This window comes from Hypanus sabinus, chromosome 15 (genome assembly GCF_030144855.1).
Source record: "Hypanus sabinus isolate sHypSab1 chromosome 15, sHypSab1.hap1, whole genome shotgun sequence".
Taxonomy (NCBI): domain Eukaryota; kingdom Metazoa; phylum Chordata; class Chondrichthyes; order Myliobatiformes; family Dasyatidae; genus Hypanus; species Hypanus sabinus.
In genome coordinates, this window is record NC_082720.1 from 27,913,153 (window position 1) to 27,936,453 (window position 23,301).

The 23,301-nt window shown below is 42.1% G+C and overlaps 1 protein-coding gene across 1 annotated transcript; it reads left to right on the forward strand.

Annotated features, from left to right (window-relative positions):
* The first annotated feature begins 10,838 nt into the window (after positions 1–10,838).
* LOC132405742 (trace amine-associated receptor 1-like) lies at positions 10,839–17,758 on the forward strand. The gene is made up of 3 exons (XM_059990774.1): positions 10,839–11,907; positions 16,502–16,523; positions 17,678–17,758. The coding sequence occupies exons 1-3, from the start codon at positions 10,859–10,861 to the stop codon at positions 17,756–17,758; spliced, it is 1,152 nt and encodes a 383-aa protein (XP_059846757.1). The 5' UTR covers positions 10,839–10,858.
* Positions 17,759–23,301: the final 5,543 nt, after the last annotated feature.

Consider the following 23,301-nt stretch of genomic DNA (forward strand, 5'->3'; position numbering starts at 1 on the left):
CATGTAGGAAGACAGGTTGGGAGCGAGGACAGATGTTATTCTGCTGATTCTTGGGAAGTGCAGAGTGTTGAGTGGAGATAAGTGCTTGAAGGTTGTGGAGAATAGAATCATTCATGATGAAGCTAGATACAAATAGGCTTATTAACCTGAAAAGAGGAAAAACATTGGCCCTTAGATTGAGGAAGTGCACTTAACCCAGGTGACAGGTAACTTGTAGCTCTTTTCTACTCGCCAACTTCCTCAAAATCCAGGTGAAGATAAAGAAAATCTATAAAAATCTTGGTATGCTAGGTCACATATTCCATCTCATTAGAACTCAAACCTATCTGTTTTTTAAGAGTAAAATTATCCCACCTTAATAAACCATATCAATGGAAATTGTGTCACAGTTAAAGCAGGTCAGTTGATAGTCTGATTGCTTTAGTCACGGAGTGAGAAAGCTCAGTCTCTTCGCCCCAACACGTCCATGCTGACCATGCAGCACTCGTCTATAAAAATTCCATAATCAGAACCTTGCCCATAGCCTTCATGCCTTTCTGATTGGGTGTCATCTAGATAAAGTATAAAATGTTGTGCAAATATTTGTCTCAGCACTCCCTCAGGCAGTGCAGTCCAGATTCCAACCACCAAATGGGAGAAAGAAAATTCCTCCTCAGTTACTATGCTGTGTGATGCAAAAGACAGAGACGATTAGTTCAGTTTAGAAATAGTGTCCAGAAAAGAGGTTTTATAGATTTTACCTTTTTATTAAAACTTTGTGATAGGTGTAACTAACTACTGATATGATAATACTTAACATGTGAAACAACTTTATTAAAGTTGTTTTGCTATAGTGACATATCAAAGACAAGAAGGACCCATCACATGGTAGTAAATTTTTTTATCACGTGGATAAAATAAGAAGTTCTCTATTAATGGAGAGGATATCACCTTTAGAATGGGATTGTGAGAGTTATTCCTTGTTAGTAATTGCTTGTTGAAACAGTTTTCTAGAATTTAATGACTTGATCACAATTATATTGAAATTAAATCAGCAGTTTACAACACTAGTAGAACACCTACCTCTTGTTTCAAATTGATGTACACTGGTTTTAGACTTCAGCGTCTCAGAAAAGAGATTTTACTCTGTTTAAAAGGCACATCTTATCATGATTAAATTATGAGAGATCCAACCCTGGAGTGGGTACAGTGCAAGCAAAAAAGTAACTGACAATCATGGACCTCACAGCTTAAAAGCTACAGCACTAGTCCAGGTGTTTCTGCAATTCAGGATTTTGATGAGTATTTTAGTTGTTTCTATTTTTTAAACTTGTACGAGTAATTGCATTTGTTTTTCTTGGACCTTTTGTTGTCTAAACCATGTTGGATATTTCAGGTTTCTGAAATTAGTATCTCAAAGGAGATATCACATTGGGAGAAATTATCAGTACTGCTGTAGGTAGTAGCAACTTTATGAGAAGATATGAATACATTTTCAAAATGACTGTCGATTAATTGCAAAATTAATTTCAGTGTAGCTAACAGTGGAGTACTATATTTTAATGAGAAAAATATGTAGCTCACACACAATTCAGTATATAGGGAAGTTAATGATAGAGCAGAGGAGTGAAGCAATTTGGAAGCACAAATATATAAAGATATGATGAAGCTCAATAAGGACGTTAGAAGCAAATGAGGCACTTACCTTGATTTCTAAAGTGATAAAATTAATAACTAATTTACATTAAATACATCAAATCGTTGTTACTGCAGATATATGAACTACTGTGATCTTCACTGTTGTCATTTTACAGTAGGTGGATAACAGAGCTGCCGCAGATATAAAAGAGATGTGCCGTATCACCTACCAGGTGACCACCTTTCACAAAACAAATACTAGCGGGATCAATATTCCTTTAAAAGGGAAAACTGGTCTAATTAGATTTAAATCATGAAATGTATTGAGATAATAGGCACAAAGAGAGTGCTTCCATTTGTTAGGTAAAACAAAACTGAAGGCAATACAAGAGATCAAAAGGGATTTCAGAGGAAATTGTATGTGTTAGTTGATGATGGGAAGGAATTCGTATCTCATAAGTAATGGCTGAGGTGTATAGTGTACTTGCATTTAAAGGAAGCCTAAGCCTAGATTATCTCATGAGGAACTTGTACATGAGGGTAAGACAGTGGAACGCATACCAGTCCTCATAGAGGAATCAGAAGTGGAGAGAGTGAGCAGTTTCAAGTTCCTGGGTGTCAAGATCTCTGAGGATCTAACCTGGTGTCAACACATTGATGTAGTCATAAAGAAGGCAAGACAGTGGCTATACTTTATTAGGAGTTTGAAGCAATTTGGCATGTCAAAAACTTCTATAGTTGTACCGTGGAGAGCATTCTGACAGGCTGCATCACCATCTGGTATGGAGGGGCTACTGCACAGGACCGAAAGAAGCTGCAGAAGGTTGTAAATCTAGTCAGCTCCATCTTGGGCACTAACCTACAAAGTACCCAGGGCATCTTTAGAGAGCGGTATCTCAAAAAGGCAGCGTCCATTATTAAAGATATCCAGCACCCAAGGCATGCCCTTTTCTCACTGTTACCATCAGGTAGGAGGTACAGAAGCCAGAAGGCACACACTCAGCGATTCAGGATTCTTCCCCGCTGCCATCCGATTCCTGAATGGATAGCTTTGGACACTACCTCACTTTTTTAAATATACAATACTGTACAGTATTTCTGTTTTTATACTTTTTTAATAAACTATTCAATATATGTAATTGATTTACTTATTTATTATTATGTTTTATTTTATTTATTATTATCTCTCTCTCGCTGCCTCTGCTAGATTATGTATGGCATTGAACTGCTGCTGCTAAGTTAACAAATTTCACACCTGATGCAGGTGATAATAAACCTGATTCTGATTCTGATTCTGAAAAGAGGGTTATGGTTAAAAAAAAGCAAATGAGGAGACCTAACTGGTGCATAAATGCCAGAATAGGTAAGTTAGGCAATATTTTTTAGACCATTGGCCAATTGGTAGGTTTGAGTTGTATTGCTGGGATTTACCACCAGCAGCCAGTTCTCTTCTAGGCCACATACTAATTTGACTGAGAAACATATCGTGGTTCCTAGACTTACCCATAGCCCTCTATTTTTCTAAGATCCATATACCTGTCCAGGAGTCTCTTAAAAGACCCTATCATATCCGCCTCCACCACCACCGCCGGCAGCCCATTCCATACACTCACCACTCTCTGTGTAAAAAACTTACCCCTGACATCTCCTCTGTACCTACTTCCAAGCACCTTAAACCTGTGCCCTCTCACGCTAGCCATTTCAGCCCTGGGGAAGAGCCTCTGACTATCCACAAGATCGATGCCTCTCATCATCTTAGACACCTCTATCAGGTCACCTCTCATCCTCCATCACTCCAAGGAAAAAAGGCTGAGTTCACTCAACCTGTTCTCATGAGGCATGCTCGCCAATCCAGGAACCATCCTTGTAAATTTCCTCTGCACTCTTTCTATGATTTCCACATCCTTCCTGTAGTGAGGTGACCAGAATTGAGCACAGTACTCGAAGTGGGATCTGACCAGGGTCCTATATAGCTGCAACATTACCCCTCGGCTCCTAAGCTCAATCCCATGGTTGATGAAAGCCAATGCACCATATGCCTTCTTAACCACAGAGTCAACCTGCGCAGCTGCTTTAAACATCCTATGGACTGGGACCCCAAGATCCCTATGATAATCCACACTGTCAAAAGTCTTACCATTAATACTATATTCTGCATCATATTTGACCTACCAAAATGAACCACTTCACACTTATCTGGGTTGAACTTCATCTGCTATTTCTCAACCCAGTTTTGCATCCTATTGATATCCCACTGTAACCTTTGACAGCCTTCCACACTATTCAAAACACCCCCAACCTTTATGTTATCAGCAAATTTACTACCCCATCCCTCCACTTCCTCATCCACATCATTTATAAAAATCACAAAGAGTAAGGGCCACAGAACAGATCCCTAAGGCACCCCACTGGTGACTGACTTCCATGCAGAATATGACCCATCTACAACCACTCTTTGTCTTCTGTGGGCAAGTCAATTCTGGATCCAGAAAGCAAGGTCCCCTTGGACCCCATGCCTCCTAACTTTCTCAACAAGCTTTGTATGGGGTACCTTCTCAAATGCCTTGCTGAAACCCTTATATGCTACATCTACTGCTCTACCTTCATCAATGTGTTTAGTCACATCCTCAAAAAATTCCATCAGGCTCGTAAGGCATGACGTGCCTTTCACAAAGCCATGAATATTCCTAATCATATTATGCTTCTCCAAATGTTCATAAATCCAGCCTCTCAGGATCTTCTCCATCAACTTACCAACCACTGAAGTAAGACTCACTGATCTATAATTTCCAGGGCTATCTCTACACCCTTTCTTGAATAAGGGAACAACATCTATAACCCTCAGGTTCTCTAGAACCTCTCCCATCTCCACTGATGATGTGAAGATCATTGCCAGAGGCTCAGCAATCTCCTCCCTCGCCTCCCACAGTGGCCTGGGGTACATCCCATCCAGTCCCGGAGACTTGTGCAACTTGATCTTTCCAAAGCTCCAGCACATCTTCTTTCTTAATGTCCATATCTTCAAGCTTTTCAATCCACTGTAAGTCATCCCTACAATTGCCAAGATCCTTTCCCATAGTGAATACTGAAGCAAAGTATTCATTAAGTACCTCAGCTATCTCCTCCGGTTCCATACACACTTTTCCACCGTCTCATTTGATTGGTTCTATTATTTCACTTCTTATCCTCTTGCTTTTCACATACTTGTAGAATGCCTTGGGTTTTCCTTAAATCTGCCCACCAAGGCCTTCACATGACCCTTTCTGGCTCTCCTAATATTATTATTAAGCTTCTTCCTGCTAGCCTTACAATCTTCTAGATCTTTATCATTACCTAGTTTTTATAACCTTTTGTAAGCTACTCTTTTCTTCTTGACTAAACTTTAAACAGCCTTTGTACACCATGGTTCCTGTACTCTACCATCCTTTCCCTGTCTCATTGGAATGTACCTATGCAGAACACCACGCAAATACCTCTGAACATTTGCCACAATTCTTCTATACATTTCCCTGAGAACATCTGTTCCCAATTTATCCTTCCAAGTTCCTCCCTGATAGCTCCATATTTCCCCTTACTCCAATTAAACGCTTTCCTAACATGTCTGTTCCTATCCCTCTCCAATGTAAAGGAGATAGAATTGTGATCACTATCTCCAAAATGCTCTCTCACTGAGAGATCTGACTTCCCAATACCAGATCAAGTACAGCCTCTCCACTTGTAGGCTTATCTACATATTGTGTCAAGAAACCTTCCTGAACACACCTAACAAACTCCATCCCATCTAAACCCCTCGATCTTGGGAGATGACAATCAATATTTCGGAAATTAACATCTCCCATCATGACAACACTGTTATCATTACATCTTTCCAGAATCTGTCTCCCTATCTGCTCCTCAATGTCTCCGTTACTATTGGGTGGTCTATGAAAAACACCCAGTAGAGTTATTAACCCCTTCTTGTTTCTAACTTCCACCCACAGAGACTCAGTAGACAATCCCTCAATGACGCCCATCTTTTCTGCAGCCATGACACTATCTCTGATCAGAGATGCCATGCCCCCCCTCTTTTGCCTCCCTCCCTGTCCATTCTGAAACATCTGAAGCCGGGCACTCTAAGTAACCATTCCTGCCCCGGAGCCATCCAAGTCTCTGTAATGGCCACAACATCATTTCTCCAGGTATTGATCCATGCCCTAAGCTCATTTGCTTTGTTCCATAGAACCATAGAACACTACAGCATAGTACAGGTCCTTCAGCCCTCCATGTTATGCCAACCCATATAATCCTTAAAAAACATCCTAAACCCACACTACCCCATAACCCTCCATTTTTCTTTCATTCATGTGCCTGTCCAAGAAGCTCTCAAATACCCCTAATGTTTTAGCCTCCATCACCATCCCTGGCAAGTCATTCCAGGCACTCACAACCCTCTGTGTAAAAAACTTACCCCTGATGTCTCCCCTAAACTTCCCTCCCTTAATTTTGTACATATGCCCTCTGGTGTTTGCTATTGGTGCCCTGGGAAACAGGTACTGACTGTTCACCTTATCTATGCCTCTCATAATCTTGTAGACCTCTATCAAGTCCCCTCTCATTCTTCTACACTCCAAAGAGAAAAGTCCCAGCTCTGCTAACCTTGCTTCATATGACTTGTTCTCCAAACCAGGTGACATCCTGGTAAATCTCCTCTGTACCCTCTCCATAGCTTCTACATCCTTCCTATAATGAGGTGACCAGAATTGAACACAATATTCTAAGTGCGGTCTCACCAGAGATGCAGTTCATGATGCTTCTTGCATTAAAATAGACACATCTCAAACCATCGGTCTGAGCATGTCCCTTCTCGGTTACCTGCCTATCCTCCCTCTTGCATTGTCTGCAAGCTTTCTCGATTTGTGAGCAACCCGCCTCTTCCTCTGTCTCTTCAGTTCGGTTCCCATACCCCCAGCAATTCTAGTTTAAACTCTCCCCATTAGCCATAGCAAACCTCCCTGCCAGAATATTAGTCCCCTTCAGATTCAAGTGCAACCCATCCATTTTATATAGGTCACGCTTGCCTCAAAAGAGTTCCCAATGATCCAGAAATCTGAATCCCTGCCCCCTGCTCCAATCCCTCAGCCACACATTTATCCTCCACCTCACTCTATTCCTATACTCACTGTCACGTGGCACAGGCAGCAATCCTGAGATTACTACCTTTCAGGTCCTGCTTCTCAACTTCCTTCCTAACTCCCTGTAGTCTGTTTTCAGGACCTCCTCCCTTTTTGTGCCTATGTCATTGGTACCAATATGTACCACGACCTCTGGCTGGTCACCATCCCACTTCAGAATATCGTGGATGCGATCAAAACCATCCCGAACCCTGGCACCAGGGAGGCTAACCACCATCCGCATTTCTTTCCTGCGCCCACGGAATCGCCTGTCTGACCCCTTAACTACGGAGTCCCCTATTCCTACTGCCTTCTTCCCTTCCCTACCCTTCTGAGCCACAGGGCCAGACTCTGTGCCAGAGGCATGGCCACTGATGCTTCCCCCAGGTAGGCTGTCCCCCCCCCCCCCAACAGTACTCAAACAGGAGTACTTATTGTTAAGAGAACCAGCCATGGGCCTACACTCTAGTATTTGACTCCTGTCCTTCCCTCTCCTGACTGTTACCCTGTCTCCAGAGGCCCTGGTGTGACTACTTGCCTATCGCTCCTTTCTATGACCTCCTCACTTGCCCTGACCAGCAGAAGGTCATCGAGCTGCATCTCCAGTTCCCTAACGCAGTCCCTAAGGAGCTGCACCTGGTGCAAATGTGGCTGTCCAGGAGGCTGGGAGTCTCCTAGGCTCCCCACATCTGACACCCAGAACTGATCACCGGCCTCACAGACATGCTTCCTGTTTCTATTCCTCACAGGTAACTTACCTCGCCTCGACCCGATATCGCCGAAGCCCGAATGAGCCAAAGCCCTACCACCCTGCCTCAAATCACTCCATCGATAACCGCTGCACTAGGCAGTGTCTCCCTTTTATACCTGTTTTCAAGTTCCTGGGTGTCAAGATCTTTGAGGATCTAACCCGATCACAATATATCGATGCATCTATAAAGACAGCAAGACAGCGGCTACATTCCATCAGGAGTTTGAGGAGATTTGGTTCATCACCTAAAACAATCAAAAACTGCTAAAGATGTACCGTGGAGAGCATTCTGACAGGCTGCATCACTGTGTAGTATGGGGAGGGGTGGGGGGTGTGGCTGCTGCATATTATTGAAAGAAGCTGCAGAAAGTTGTAAAATTAGTCAGCTCCATCATGGGTACCAGCCTCCACAGTATCAAAGACACCTTCAGGGAGCGGTGCCTCAGAAAGGCTGTGTCCATTATTAAGGACCCCCAACACCAAGGACATGCCTTCTCCTCATTGTTACCATCAGGTAGGAGGTACAGAAGCCTGAAGGCACACACTCAGCAATTCAGGAACAGCTTCTTCCCCTCTGCCTCTGATTCCGATATGGACATTGAACCCATGAACACTACTTCACTTTTTAAAATTTCTGTTTTTGCACTATTTTAACTATTAAATATAGATATATATATATACTTATGGCAATGATTTACTTATTTATATTATCATGTATTGCAGTGTACTGCTACTGCAAAGTTAAAAATTTTCCCAATATGGAGATATTAAACCTGATTCTGATTCTTTGTATTACAAATAATCTATCATCAGTCTCTCTGTATTTGTACAGTATAGGTTCTCCAGAATAAATTCAGCCATGATACTTTGCACACTGTGCTGACCTTCAAATACTCTCTCCACCAAATGCATTTAAAATCTTCTTCCTTGTTCTCAAATCCCCTTGTAGCATTACTCATACCTGTTTATGCAATTTCCTCAAACTGTACACCCCTCAGGATGCTTCTGTAGATTCAATCTTATCATCTCTCATTTTAATCACTCTCTCAAACTCAAGAGGCCCTGCTCCACATTTGGCTTCGTGCCAAATTATATTTGCTGCTCTCGCTGTGAAGCTATTTCGGTTCATTTACTATATCCAAAGTGCTATCAATCCTCAACCACTCAATTGTCTGTCACTTTGGTCTTTCCTATAGTCCTTTTAAGACTGAAAGGTTCACTTGGTTCTGTTAATATGATTAACAATTCTTTTATTCAGCTTCATTTGTCCTAGTCTTCAGTTACTTCGCATTGATTGCATACTCAATATTTATACACCTCTTGCATTACACAGATATTCCTGCTGACGCTGAGTTTTTAACCTTAGAGCAAAGAGAAGATTTGACTACAGTCCTAAGAGTTGTGAAAGCTCAGATTTTGTTACTTAACTGATTTTTTTCCAAAAATTAAAGAGCCAATTTGAAGGGAGCATCGATTTGAGATGGACAACTGGCAAATGAACAAGGAGCATTACAGATCAGTACAGGCCCTTCAGTCCACGATGTTGTGCTGACAGTTAAACCTACTCCAAGATCAATCTAAGCCTTCGCTCCCATGTAGTCATCCATCTGCATATCTGAGAGTTTCTTAAATGCCCCTAATGCATCTGCCTCTACTGCCAGTGCTGGCAGGGTTTTCCAAGCACCTCCCACTGTCTGTGTAAAAAAAACTCCTTCTGGCATTCCCCTTACTATTTCCTTCAGTCACCTTAAAATTATCCCCCTCACTGAAGCAGACCTTTGGAACAAATCAGCATTTTTTTCAATGCAGCAAGTGGGCTGGATCTGAAAACTGATCCCAGATAACTTTAATAGTGGAATAGATAAATAATTGGAGGTCAAACTGTATCACTATCTTGAAAGAGATGGTGGAAGTGATAGAATTGCTCTTCAAAAGTGCTGACAAGCTCAAAGTCAAGAGCCCTTCACCTAGACTATTTTATTTTTTGTTGATTTGAATAACAATCAGATCTTGGCTTTCCTTGCTTGCTTTTTGCTTCTTGGAGTTACCTTTCTTTTTATTATTGGAGTTCTGGAATAGTTATAACATAGGAGGAGACTATTAATTCCACGTTTGAGTTTTGAGTGATCCATTCCACCCCTTTATTCCCTTCAAGTGCCTCTCCAGTTTCTTTTTGAAGCTTCATTTAGAAATTATCACATATTTGTTCTGAACATTCAGTGTATCCAAGAAACCCAAGCACATTCGCTGCCCTTTCATTCCGACCTCAAACATATCTGCTTATCTCATTTAAAGAGCCTTAACGATCAATCCGCTATTTACTCTGCAATTTTGCCTGGCACCCTGGAAATTGTGTGAAATTGAATTGAAATAGAACGAAGGAGGGGAAAATTGCTGCTGGAGAAGAGTGTGTAATTTAGAGTCAGTTGAAAAAATGATAATTATATGAGCCAGCAGTCTTAAATACACAAAGGTGTCTTCTAGCAGAGAATCTTCAGGGCGACAAGATCCTGTTGCTTTAAAGGGAGAATGCTTTTGTTTCTTGGTTAATGTAACTAATAATAAAAGTCCGGAAATGCTGGAAATCTGAAATGCAAAGAGAAATGTTGACAACACGCAACAAATCAAGCCGTTTCTCTCGGAAAAGAAACAAAGTTCAGGTTTCGGTTCAGAGACTCCTCGCCAGATCCAATTCACTGTCTTCTAATTAGTTTATCAAGGCTGGAAATTACTCTGTCAGTTCCATTGTTTCTTCAGGCGGGTGAATAAATTTACCTTTTTAATCTCATAAAATTGAACATTTTACAAGTTTTTTTAAAAAAAATAATTGTAAATCGGTTTGTATTCGCTCTAGTAAAGCGTCTTCGGTCTATTTAAATATTAACCACTGAGAGCGAATACCCTTTTGAAGCGAGTTCACATCTCAACAGACCTGCATTCCGCTCGGGACATGCAGGTGTCTTGCGTGGCCAGTACTGATTAGGACTAATTGGGAGGCGGTGATTCCGACTTCTTGATGTCCCATTTAGTGAACAGAGCGAAAACGAGATCAGCAGCCCCTTATCTGCACTGCTGGTTGCACACAATGCAGGCTGTGAGAGATAAGTAATTGTCACTACGTTAATGATTTACAACCCAGCCTGTCATCTGTCCAGTAGGCGATAGAGGCGAAGCGAATGTACCTCTTGCGCAGGCTGTTCCGAGTAAACCAGTACGCCGAGAGCGCTTTGAGATTGCGTTAGGTTAAATAAGAAATTAATTGGAAGAATTTAAAATAACAAACAGCGTGGATGACTAGATATGTGGAATAAACCGTTTTAATTCTCCCGCTGAATACACTATGTTCTCGGTGGCTAGTATTTGCCCACCATCAAAAGTGGTAAATACTCTTGTTTATAACAATACCGCACACCGCAACTTGTCGGGAATCGCTCCACATGAAACACGGCAAATTATTGAACAGGTGCTTCTCTTCGTCGTTCTCGGCATAATCATTCTCGGGACCATCCTCGGCAACCTCTTGGTAATTATCTCAATCTCCTACTTCACCAGACTGCAGACTCCAACGAACGCCTTCCTACTGTCCCTGGCCGCAGCAGATTTCCTCGTCGGGACTATTGTGATGCCTTTCAGCATGATCAAGGTCCTGTTCGGGTGGCACTTCGGAAAGATCTTTTGTAAAATCCACACGGTGCTGGATGTGATGCTTTGCACATCATCCATCCTGAATCTGAGTTGCATTGCCTTCGATCGGTATTATGCAGTGTGTTACCCCCTGAGGTATCGCTTCAGGATGTCTCGGAAGAGAGTGACCGCCCTCCTCCTCGTCTGCTGGGTTCTACCCGGCTTGGTGTCGCTTGTGCCGTTACTACTGGACTTGCATTTACGGGGTTTAGACCTCGCCGCTCTGCAACTCCATCCAAACGATTGTGTGTTCGTGGTCAATGTCCCCTACGCTATCTCCGCCTCGGTCGTCTCCTTCTACGCTCCCATGTTGCTGATGTTGGCGGCATACGCCAAGATCTTCCATGTTGCCAGGACCCAAGCCAGACAGACACACACTATTGAAAATGGGCCCCAAGGAGCCGGCGCCACCAGATTTCGCCACAGTACTTCCACGAAGAAAGAAAGGAAAGCTGCGAAAACTCTCGGTATCATCAATGGCTGCTTTCTCCTCTGCTGGCTTCCCTTCTTCACTACAAACATTGCCAACTCTTTACTTGGTTACCAGGTGCACCCTGTTCTTGTGGAAGTTGTTTTGTGGCTGGGCTACCTTAATTCTGCCCTCAACCCTCTGTTATATGCTTTCTTTAATAAGTCTTTCAGGCGAGCTTTCGGGTTGGTGATTGGCTGTAAGGTGTTCACCAACGATTGCCAAAATAACAATTTGTCAAGCACTATCAGACCCAATACAAAACTTGCTACACTTTCACAGAAAATGGAATGGACTTCTCACAACTAAGACGGCAAGGTGGCTGTGTTATTACTAGACATTTATTAATATTCTTTAATAAGTCCTTCCTATAGTGAAAATGTATTTCAATTAATAAAGATCAGTTTAGCTTTTTGGGAGAAGATGCAAGTTAATGGTTGAGGGAAATTGATCATGGGCTTTCAGTGGTGTCGTTTTGTTTTCTTTATAAGTAGCAGCCAAGTCAAAGGTGATGGCTTTCATTCTGTAGTTATGATCATTTGGAAGTAAAGTGAAATTTTGTTGTTATTTTGTTACTTCAATTTGCTACCAAATGACTTGTACTTAATATAGTATTTCGTCTTATCTGCTTAAAATCTTGCTTTTAAAGGAATACATACAGGAATATTTCTCCTTGGCTACAAATGGATTTTTAAAAACTCCATAATTTCTGCATGTCTGCATGCTAAAGTGAAAACGGAATTTGTTACTATTAGCATAGATAAAATTGAGTTTGAATTTGGGAAAAAAATTAACGTCCTCTTTTGTCAATTTTCTTTTTTGAGATAAATTCAAATAGTTTATGAATGCAACTTGCTGGGCTGCTGGTTGAAAAGAAAGACAGGACAGTAAAACTTGTTTACATTTGAATATTTACTAATGTGACTCGGAACCATTGTGGTTATATTGATAAAGCATTCGCATTTTCCTCTGCCTCAAATATCTCTATTTAACTATACCTTATGACAAGGCATTCCAAACCTTTTCTAGGAGCATTTTTCCCCTTATTTATTTCTGTGATTCATCTTAAATGGGCAATTGAGGAATTGCCCCTGGTCATTTACACGTTAAAATCTGACCATTCTGACCAACGTGACAGTGGTAGAAGAACTATCTAATCAGATTCACAGTATTTCTTATTTAAGTATACATCTAGTTCTCCTTTGAAAGTAAAATCTGATACTTTGCCATCCTTTTTCAAGCAGGATATTTCAGATACTGTTCTAATTTTTAAAATTATATTTCTCCCTTTTCCTAATTAACTGTTGGTGCTCATTTTCTGATGGAAAACACTTCATTTTCTTCTCTCAAATCATCACTTAATTTTAATCTTTTTTTGTAAAATTCTTCCCAAACAACCTTTTATAATGCAAGAAAATGGAGCCCAGATTCTCCACATGATAAGCTATGCTATTGAAGGCAAGTTGGGAGAAGATTGCGTTAATTGTGAGGTTACTAATGGAAGATTGTCATGAGCTCTGAGCACCACATCAGGGAAGTGAATTGGTTGTATGTGTGTTTATTTTTTTAAAAAGTATTTGGAAATTGCTCAGCTGCCAGAAAACAGTAACTAGCCCCTAAAGAAATAGTGAGAATTAATTAATAATGTTCTTTTACAGTTTGAAAATGATCACTTGTCATATTTTGTCTTTTATATTCACTTTGAGGCTAGTTGGAAATGAGCTATGTAAGCCCATGATAGGATGATTGAAACTGGGGTTTCTAACTCCTATTACCCACCCTACTGTGCTTTGCTGACACTATAAATGTAACAATACCTCTGGATGTAGTAAGTCAGGACATCACATATAAAGTTCACTCATTCTTTTTAACTTTGCAATACAGATATTGTTCCAATGTATACTATCAATTTTGTGCAAGTGAATAGTTAACTGCGAAGAAGAAAATTGATAAAAATACTTGCTCCTCAATGACATGCTGTTTTGTATTTTAAAAATCCTAGCTGCCTGCAAGAAAAATAAGTTGGGATGGTCCATTGATCCTATTGGAAAGGAAGCAGCAGCAACGCTGGGAAGCTGATCTTGCAGTTGCTTTCTGAATTACTGTGCTAACATTGGAGAAGTGAAGGAAATAACAACAGAAAAATGTTTCAACTAGTTGTAAGAAGCAAATGTATCAGCAGAGTTCTCACATGAATTTATAGAAATAGTATCGTCAGAGCTTCTCCAAGAGGTTATTGTGTTGATTTGTAATTTGCTTTCTCTAATTATGTCAGATGAATTGTATCAAAATCTGAAGTTTCTGTTAGACGCAATGAATAACAGCTACACGATTACGCTGACAGGATTATTGGTCTATGTTGTTCTGATACACGTGAAGTGGTTGTGCAAAATTCAATCTCATTTGCTCACCTGAATTTTAAGATCAGGAAATAGAACTCAAATGACCAGATGGCATCGTGAGGCTCCAATAGCACAACTAACTGCAAAAACAGATGGAACTTTAGTTTTGAGAGGATTTTTGATCATGGTTGAAGCTGGCCAAACTGCTGTAGTAGTGATGCCCTCTTCAAATTAAGAGCATATATGGTGTTAATTTTCATCTAGGCTTGGAATTAATATTGGAGGAATGAGAATGCCGGGATGGAAATGAAGACTGAGGAAGACCAATTCAAGTTGCTCTGAAGCCTGGAGAAATATGCATGGTTACCAACGGTGACCTGGATAATAAACATGAAGCAAAGATGTAAGAAAGTAATAAATTGAACATCTTAACACATGCTCATTTCTGTATCAATGTTTGTGCCATTTATATTGTTGAAAAATATTGATTGAATGTACACAAGCCAATTTAAACCAGGGGTTCCCAACCTGAGGTCCATGGATCCCTCAGTCAATGGTAGGGATCCATGGCTTAAAGTTTGGGAATACCTGCCATAAACCAAGATTTATGGCAGTTAAACTCTTGTTAAATTTATAATGGTTGCTCGATGCTGGAAATTCCAGCTGTTGGCTGTGTTTTCTTTTGTTTAAGTGTTTGACGCAACCTATATTGGCCAATAAAACTTTTCATATAGAAGGATCTTTCACGTCTTGCCTATTTTCTATCACAGCATCAACACTAGATACAGCGCTGGGTGAAACAATATTAGACGTGTAAATTTTTTACACAAAAATTTATTCCTTCCTTCTCTTTTTATGTTTACAAGTCTTGAATTACTGTTGTAGGGACCAGCTGTCTTTCAATACTTTTCACAAATACATTTTTTTTTGTGGCACGGCATATGACATATGAACGTTAAAATTCTTACTTGGTTCATTAAGGAAGGCATCAGATCTGTGCTTAATCCATCCTTGATTAATATGCTGCTTACATGTGCACTTCTGTCAAGGACTACTGAATAACAATTGAAAGAGTGGCTTGGAGTTCAAAGTAAATTTTATTATCAAACTACATATATGTCACCATATACAATACTGAGATTCATTTTCTTCTGGGCATGCTCAGCAAATCTATAGAACAGTAATAGGATCATTGAAAGATCAATCAGTGTGCAAAATACACAAACTGAGCAAAAACAAATATAAATAAATAGCAATAAATAATGAGATAAGCGTCCTTGAAGTGAGATCATTGGTGGTAGGAACATTTCAATGATGGGGCAAGTGTGTGTAGTTATTTCCCTTCTATTCAAGAGCCTGATGGTTGAGGGGAAGTAACTGTTCTTGAGCCTAGAGGTGCAAGTCCTGAGGTTCTTGCACCTTCTACCAGATGGTAGAAACGTAAAGAAAACATGACCTGAGTGGTGGGGATCACCGGTGATGGATGCTGTTTCCTATGACAGTATTTCATGCAGATGTGCTCAATGGTTGGAAGGGTTTACCTGTGATGTACTGGACCAAATCCATTACCTTTTTTTGTAGGATTTTCCATTCAGAGGCATTGGTGTTCCTGTGCCAGGCCACGATGCAGCCAGTCAATATACTCTCCACTACACATCAATGGAAGTTTGTCAAAGTTTTAGATGTTGTGATGAATCTCCACAGATCCCTAAGGAAGTAGAGGTGCTGCTGTACTTTCTTCACAATTGCAATTATGTGCTGGGTCCAGAAAAGGTCCTATGAAATAGCAACACCGCAAAATTTGAAGTTGCTAACCTTCTCTGCCTCCGACGAGGCTCAACCTCTGCTTTCCCTCTTCTGAAGTCAATAATCAGCTCCTTGGTCTTGCTGACATTGAGTAGGAGGTTGTTGCCATGTCACCACTCAGCCAGATTTTCAATCTCTCTTCTATGCTGGTTCATCGCCACCTTTGATTCAGCCCACAACAGTGGTGTCATCAGCAAACTTAAATATGGAATTTGTGCTGTGCTTAGCCTCACAAAAGTAAGTGTAAAGTGAGTAGAGCAGGGGCAAAACACACAGCCTAGTGGTGCACCTGTGTTGATGCAAATCGTGGAGGAGATGTCGTTGCCAATCTGAACTGTCTGGGGTCTGCCAGTAAGGAAATCCAGGATCCAATTGCTTAAGGAGATATTGAGGCCAAGGCCTTGAAGCTAATTGATTAGCTTTGAGGGGATGATGGTATTGAATGCAGAGCTGTAGTCAATAAGGAGCATCCTGTGCTGAGACACCTCATCAGTGACATAACCTGGGGTCATCAGGTGTTTCAGGTCTTTCAACATCAGGCACCCCCGCTCAGGTGACCCTCGCTAGGCCTTGGCTTGTGGCCTAGCAGCATTGGTCCACGGGCCACACTTCTTGATCTACAGCCATCTGGAGGCACACTCAGCAGCCTCTGTGACAGTCCTGTTGTCTCTTCTCTATGCAGCCCCCATAACGCCAAGGAGAGTGTAGGTTCTTGCGGAGTAAGCAGCCAGCAAAACTCCCAGCGTCCACCTCTATAGGCTTGCAACATGCATTCCAGCCCTGTCTCTGCTCTACCAGTTCCTGGTAAATAGTCGCCTTGCGCTCAAGCACCTCCTCAATCCAGTCTTCCCAAGTCCCTGTCAGTTCTACCATGACCATCTGCTTCCAAGTTTCTGACAGAATGACCAGGTCAGGCCTCAGAGATAATGATGCAATTTTAATTGCTTGCCAAGATTGACTTTTAGTTGCCAGCCAGACACTGGAGTGAAACTGCTTCTGGTCCAGCCTGAGGCTGTGATTGGTCCCCAGCTCTGACAAAGGCTATGGGCTTTCCGTGTTGGCAGAGGTGCTTACTCTTGTCAATGGCTAAGGAGATATTTCCTGCCTCTGCCTTCAGCACCTGGGTCATGGCGCCAGCAGTAGCAGCTTTCTCCCAGGGATTTTAGACAGCTGCTAAGGATGTGTTCTAGTGTCCCTCTGCCAAGGCACTTTTGCCCCAAGCAAAATAGTTTGCAGTACTAGGCAAGACATCATCCACAGCCTGGATCATGAATTTGGTGCACTGGGGTTCTGCTTGCCAGATGTTGGATCAGATCTTCTGTTTTAGCGCACCCTCCCACTTTGTTCAAGCTCCCTGCTTCCCTATTCCTATCATTCTAGAGGTAGGCAATTCCTTGGACAGTTGCTCACATCTCTTCAGTTTGTGTCTGACCTGGCCCTAGGCCCTGTCGAAGCAGGCTGAAGGGAAGCTGTCCAGCCTCACCTGATCAGACATCACAGGCCCCACCAGATCCCTCTGCCCTAGACATGACTCAGCATCTCCACTGCATCCTGGGCCTTCTACTTCCTGCCTGTCTGAACCTCAGTGTCTGCTGCCGAGACCTTGGAGTCACTTGCATCTCTGTACAGCAGCAATTCTCTTGTATCGGAAACCATAAACTCTTCATTCAAGCTTCTGAACAGAAGTGGTAGTTTATTCCTCTTCCCGTACAGAGCAATGCTGCTCAGGCTACAGGGGAGGCCCAGGCATCCTTAAAGGTAGCCAATGATCTTTCTTTCAAGAGCCCCAACTATAGACATGGGTACCTCATATACCTGAATTGGCCAAAGAGTTCTGGGTAGGATGCCATGCTAGTAGATCCAGGCCTTGAACTTGACAAGTATGCTTGACTTGTCCACACTGGTGAGCCAGACTTCTAATTCATTAGTGGTCTTCTAGATGGCAGGCACATCTCTTTGCTGTGGTCAAAGATCTTGACTGCTTCTCAGAGAAGGATGGAATAAATGGCACTTGTCCATGAATCTGCTTTTCATTAACATCAGGGACCTGGATTTCTTTTGCTTAAAGTTCATCCTTGCCCATGTGATGATGCTGTCTAGCCCCTGGAGGAGCCATCTACAGCCTGGGACTGATGTAGTTGATACTGAGAGGTCATCCATGAAGGCTCTGATTGGGGACTGCCACACACTTGTCCTTAGTTAGAGGGCCTCTACACTCCACTTCGGCTGCCTTAACCAGCATGTTCATGATCAGGGAGGAGAGCATCACTGAGATTGTACGTCTGGTATAGTACTCTTCTCGAACTGCTGCCAGCGTGTTGTGGTCATTCTTGAGACTCTCGATCTTAAGCTCCCGTAGTGGTCCAGAATGAGGTCCTTTATCTTCCTCAGAACATGATGTCGGCTCAGCGTGATCTCCACCCGCTTATCTGTAATAACCCATAGGCATTGGCAAGGTCTGGCCTTGGTACAACTGGGTGTCTCCTTCCTTCGAGCACTTCTCTGATCAGCTGGGAAACCACGCCCATGTGTTCCAGGCACCTGGCACTCCGGGAATCGCTCCTTCCCGTACAAATGTATAAATGAGGAAAAACTCAGTCAGGTGACGGGGAACAACACTGAAGAGTATCTTCCCTTCCCCACTGAGCAGTGACATCGACCCAAACTGCTTAATGTCCTTTGAGTTCTACTTTTCGGGGATCCAGACTTCCTTTGCACACCTCTGCTGGACTGTAACCTACAATACATAACCCTAAGGAACTCTGAAAGTAGCTGGAGGAGCTTAGGGCTGCGCTTGTACGCCTTGTAGGATACTACGCTGGGACCTCGGGCTACTCTGACTACTTCCAGCTGGGCTCCCTGCCATTGAACTGAACCACAGGAGGAGGAAGACTTACTAGGATGCTATGTGTCCTCTCTGAGTTGCCACAGAAGTTCTGAAGGTGTAGGCCCATCCTTTGTTTGCAACAAACACTATGCTTCTGTCTTAGCAGCTGCTTGGTGAATCCATAGAGATTCACAATAAAGGGAGATCATTTCCTGCCTCTCTCTCTTTCCCGACTTCTATGCCATTCTGCCCTGCACAGTGTCATAAGCTAACTTCTGGGGACATGATGGAGCTTGGCAAGTGCTGGTTTCTCTTCGTCACTCACCCCATTGTACTGCTTATATGCAGGGATCGGAGCTCCATAAGCAGCTGGTGTATTTTTTTATTATTGTCTCGGGTTTCCAGATAAAAGTGGAACTCTTTTGTTTGCATGTCATCCAGACAGGTCAGTCCTAACAAATGTACAGTACATCAAGAGAGTGCAAAGAAGGAAACTGAAACAAAATGCAGAATATGGTGTCGCAGCTTCAGATGAAGTTGCGGTGCAGGTAGATAATATGCAAACACCATGACAAGACAGACTGAGAGATCGAGTTTGTATTTATCATATAAAAGTAAAAGGTCTGTTCAAGACTCTTAACAGCAGTATAGAAATTGTCAGTGAGCCCGGTAGTACATGTTCTCAAAATTTTATATCTTTTCCCTCAAGGGAAGGGGGAGAAGAGGTTACTCTGACTGACTCGCTGGCTGTTTTCTTGGGGCAATGGCAAGTGTAGGCAGGGTCAATTGAGGGGAGGCTGGTTTTTGTAATAGATAGGACTGTGTTTACAACTCTGCAATTTCTTAAACAAGAGAAAATCTGCAGATGCTGGAAATCTAAGCAACACACACAAAGTGCTGGAGGAACTCAGCAGGCCAGGCAGCATCCATGGGAAAGAGTGCAGTCGATGTTTCAGGCCGAGACCCTTCACTTCTTGTGGTCTTGGGCAGAGTAGCTGCCTTGCAACTGAGCAGGATGCGCTCTCTGCTGTACCTGTAAACATTTGTAAAGGTTATCAGAGACTTGGCATCCATGTGAAGTGCTTTCGCACAAAACTGTAGTAACTGATTAATTTCAATTGTCCTAGGGATATAAAATATCATAGAATGCTTGTACCTGTTTTTCAGTCACATCAGAAGATGTTGGGCTGTATTGATCACACCACAGAAGGTGAGAGATGATTGGTGAACCGGTTTATCAGCTCCCACCACTTTGAAACTCAATTTCATGAGTTTTGATAACTCCACATGAAATATTTAGGATTATGAAACATAACTCCTTCATTTCATGCGCGTTAAGCTCTTGTCACAGCTGTATTTCAAAGGTTAATATTTGCTTCGTGAGAATCTAAGTTAATGAAACTAAAACAGATATTTGAACTCAAACAAGGAAACATTTAAGATATCATCATGTAAATGATAAAAACTTCATTTTGGAATTGGAGTAATTAGTTTGCTTAGTGGGTTTGAACCATAACGTTGAGTGATTTATTGTGTAATAGTGGTGCAGGAATGAACTAAATGATTACATATTAACTCTGTGAGTGCAAAATTGTATCCACCATTCTCAGCAAAAGGTCAATGTTATGGGGGGGGGGGGGCTTGAGAGGTTAAAACAAAACACAACTGAAGGCGGTTTGAACAGCTATTAAACATCTTGAGATGCAATCTCGCAACATTAGCAGTTGAGAAGACTGTTGGGTCTCTGGTTGGGGAATCAGGTAGAAGTTACAAGAGCCTCAGGACCTGCACCATCAGATTCAAGAACAGTTACTACCCCTCAAACATCAGGTTCTGGAACAAAAAGGGATAACTACACATTCTATTTCTGGTTTTCCCATAACCAACTATCTCACTTTAAGGACTCTTTATTTTGTTATTTCATGCTATAGTTATTTATTGCTATTTTATTTATATTTGCATTTGCACAGTTTGATCGTGTTTATAGTTACTGGTTGGTCTGTAGATTTGCCAAGAATGCCTGCAGGAAAAAGAATTTCAGGGTTGTTTGTGGTGACATGCATGTACTCTGACAATAAATCTTACTTTGAACTTTCAGAAGATAGTATTTGTTACATTAACCTATATTGAGGATAAACCATTCATGGAAAGGTTTTATTTTGGTGCAATTACAGGATAAACCACTTTTTTTTTGCTGAGAGGAATTTCTCATCTCTACGCGAAGTATCACTTTTTTTGTTTCCAATAACATTGACAGTGAACAGAGTGTTATGGTTGTCCCCAGTAGTTTGGAAAATGCAGCCACTTTCATATGTGCCTTTGGCATCTGCTCACTGCAGCCCAGTGATGTCATGTCTGCAGAAGTCTCTGTTCAATAGTGTTTTCCACTGAGATAGGACCATACACTGGGCGTTCGGAAGGAAGCTGGGATGTTGCAAGTCATGGGAGGCCGGAATTAAGGTTTTAGGGATTGTGCTTGGGGTAATTACTATTTCTTATTCCAAATTCCATTGCTCATGGGTAGTCCTTTTATTCTTGGAAAAATCATTAACAGGTGATAGTGTGAAGGCATTTTCAAAAGAGTTTGACTCCAAGGGACCTGATGTTCAACAGTTTCAACATGTAAACTTAGAAACACAGAGGTATATTGGTCATTTGTATTCCCAACTCCAAGAATAATTTTATGTCTGGGAGTATCACCTTTATATGTGCTTCTGTGCAATCGTCTCTGTGTGAGTGACCTTTGCATGCTCTGTCTGAACTTCTGAGTTTTCTCCTCTCAAAGAAACCTTTCTCTTCCTTGATGGTCCAAGACACACATTGCTGTTCAGGTGGGTTCTCATAACGCTCCCCCAGTGCTGGTGCATCATTGGTTGAACTGCAATCATAACACTTGCTCCCAAGGTGTAGTAAACTATGTATACCTGTCTGGACACCCCCCCCCCCCCGCTGACTGCTCCTGTGGCTCCTCCCACAGACCCCTGTATAAAGGCGATTGGGGCACTGCTCCTCCCTCAGTCTCGACATGGTCGTGCTCCCTTTTCGCTGTTAATAAAAGCCTATCGTTCACTTCCAGTCTCCTACGGTTATTGATGGTGCATCACAAGGGAAGTTGCCTGTCTCCATCATGTTCATTCTCCCACCCATGTCTTCCCCAAACATAATCTCTGTTGTCTTTCCAGACGATGGAACTCATTCTCCGTGATCAAAGCTGTGGCTGATAGTCCAGGAATGGCTTCTTCTGGAGCTCTTGACATACTGAGTGTTTTCTGCTTAATTGCTTTTTTTTCTGCACGGGCAATTGATCCTACAACTTAAGTAGCTCCAGAATCTTATCACTGTACACTGATGCAGGTCTTTGATATGCACCGTCCCTCACAGTCAATGACTCAAGTCAATCTTATAACTGATGATGTACTTCTGGCATGTGATCATGATAAATGGTAGCAGTTACTTATCACCTATATAATCTGCTTAACTCTGGCTCCCCCTACCTTAACACAAAATTTGTAAACACCTCACTCCATACCTTTTCTCTCTGGTAGTTCCTCAGGATCACGAATAATTTCCTCTCTTTTGTAGATTCCCAAGTAGATGTTGAGGCTAATGTGGGAACCACACTTTTTCACAAACAGGTCAGGTGGTGGCTGATGGTTAGCCCGGTTGGTAGTTTGTAGGATGCTCCAGTCCTGATACTTTCACAGGGACGTTCTGCTCCAAGTGCATTAAAGTTCTCAGTACCACCCCAAATGTTCATCCTCCACTTTATGTGCCTTGCCCAGCTATAATAGCTGCATGGGTCTAGGGCGGGGGTCGGCAACCTGCGGCTCCCGAGCCATTTGTGGCTCTTTCACCTCTGTGCTGCGGCTCCCTGTGGCTTTGGGAAATAATTGGTCAGTATTTAATTAAAATGTATTTTATGTTAGTTTGTTAGCTTTTGAAATGTAATTCTAAATTTGAAGATTATGGTGATCTTGTACAATCTAAGTGTGGCGACACATTTCCTCACAATTAGCCAGCATTCCGGCTAAGGGAGATAGCCTACGGGGGTTTGTGAGTACGCGTCTTTTGCAGCATCTGCGTCCATGGGGGCTGGGTTGAGGGAGGCTTAAAAGCAAGGCTGTTTAGTTCGAATAAAGTTATTCGACTGCAGTTTACTGACTGCATGAGCACACCGCTACAACGTGTTTTTATCGCTATTAATATACGTCACCACTGCCAATACCTGACACCCGCCAGTGCGCGATTTCTTTAATTTTTCGATCCAAGGTAAGCCAACAATGGAGAATTCTAAAAAAAGAAAAGTGACTGAAGAAAACAGAACGTTTAATGATACGTGGACAGATTCATTTGCTTTCACTGTTGACGAGACTGGTTTACCGGTATGCTTAATATGCAATGAGAAACTAGCAAACAACAAAAAGTCAAATGTCACAAGGCATTTCCAGAATAAACACGCAGCCTTTGCTCAAAAATATCCGGATGGAGATGAGAGAAAAAAAGCCGTTTCGGAACTGATGCGGAAGGTTGATCTGAGCAAAAATCATTTCCAGAAATGGATGAAGTCTGGAAAATCAACGACATACGCCAGTTATATTGCCGCTCAGGAAATAGTCAGGCACGGGAAGCAGTTTACAGATGGTGAATATATAAAA

Excerpts from the sequence above, each read along its gene's own strand:
- LOC132405742 (XM_059990774.1), top strand. The coding sequence starts at position 10,859 with ATGTTCTCGGTGGCTAGTATTTGCCCACCATCAAAAGTGGTAAATACT. Across the intron at positions 11,908-16,501 it reads GATTGCCAAAATAACAATTT|CCCCCATAACGCCAAGGAGA; the intron begins GTCAAGCACTAT and ends TTCTCTATGCAG. Across the intron at positions 16,524-17,677 it reads CCCATAACGCCAAGGAGAGT|ATCCAGGCCTTGAACTTGAC; the intron begins GTAGGTTCTTGC and ends CCATGCTAGTAG.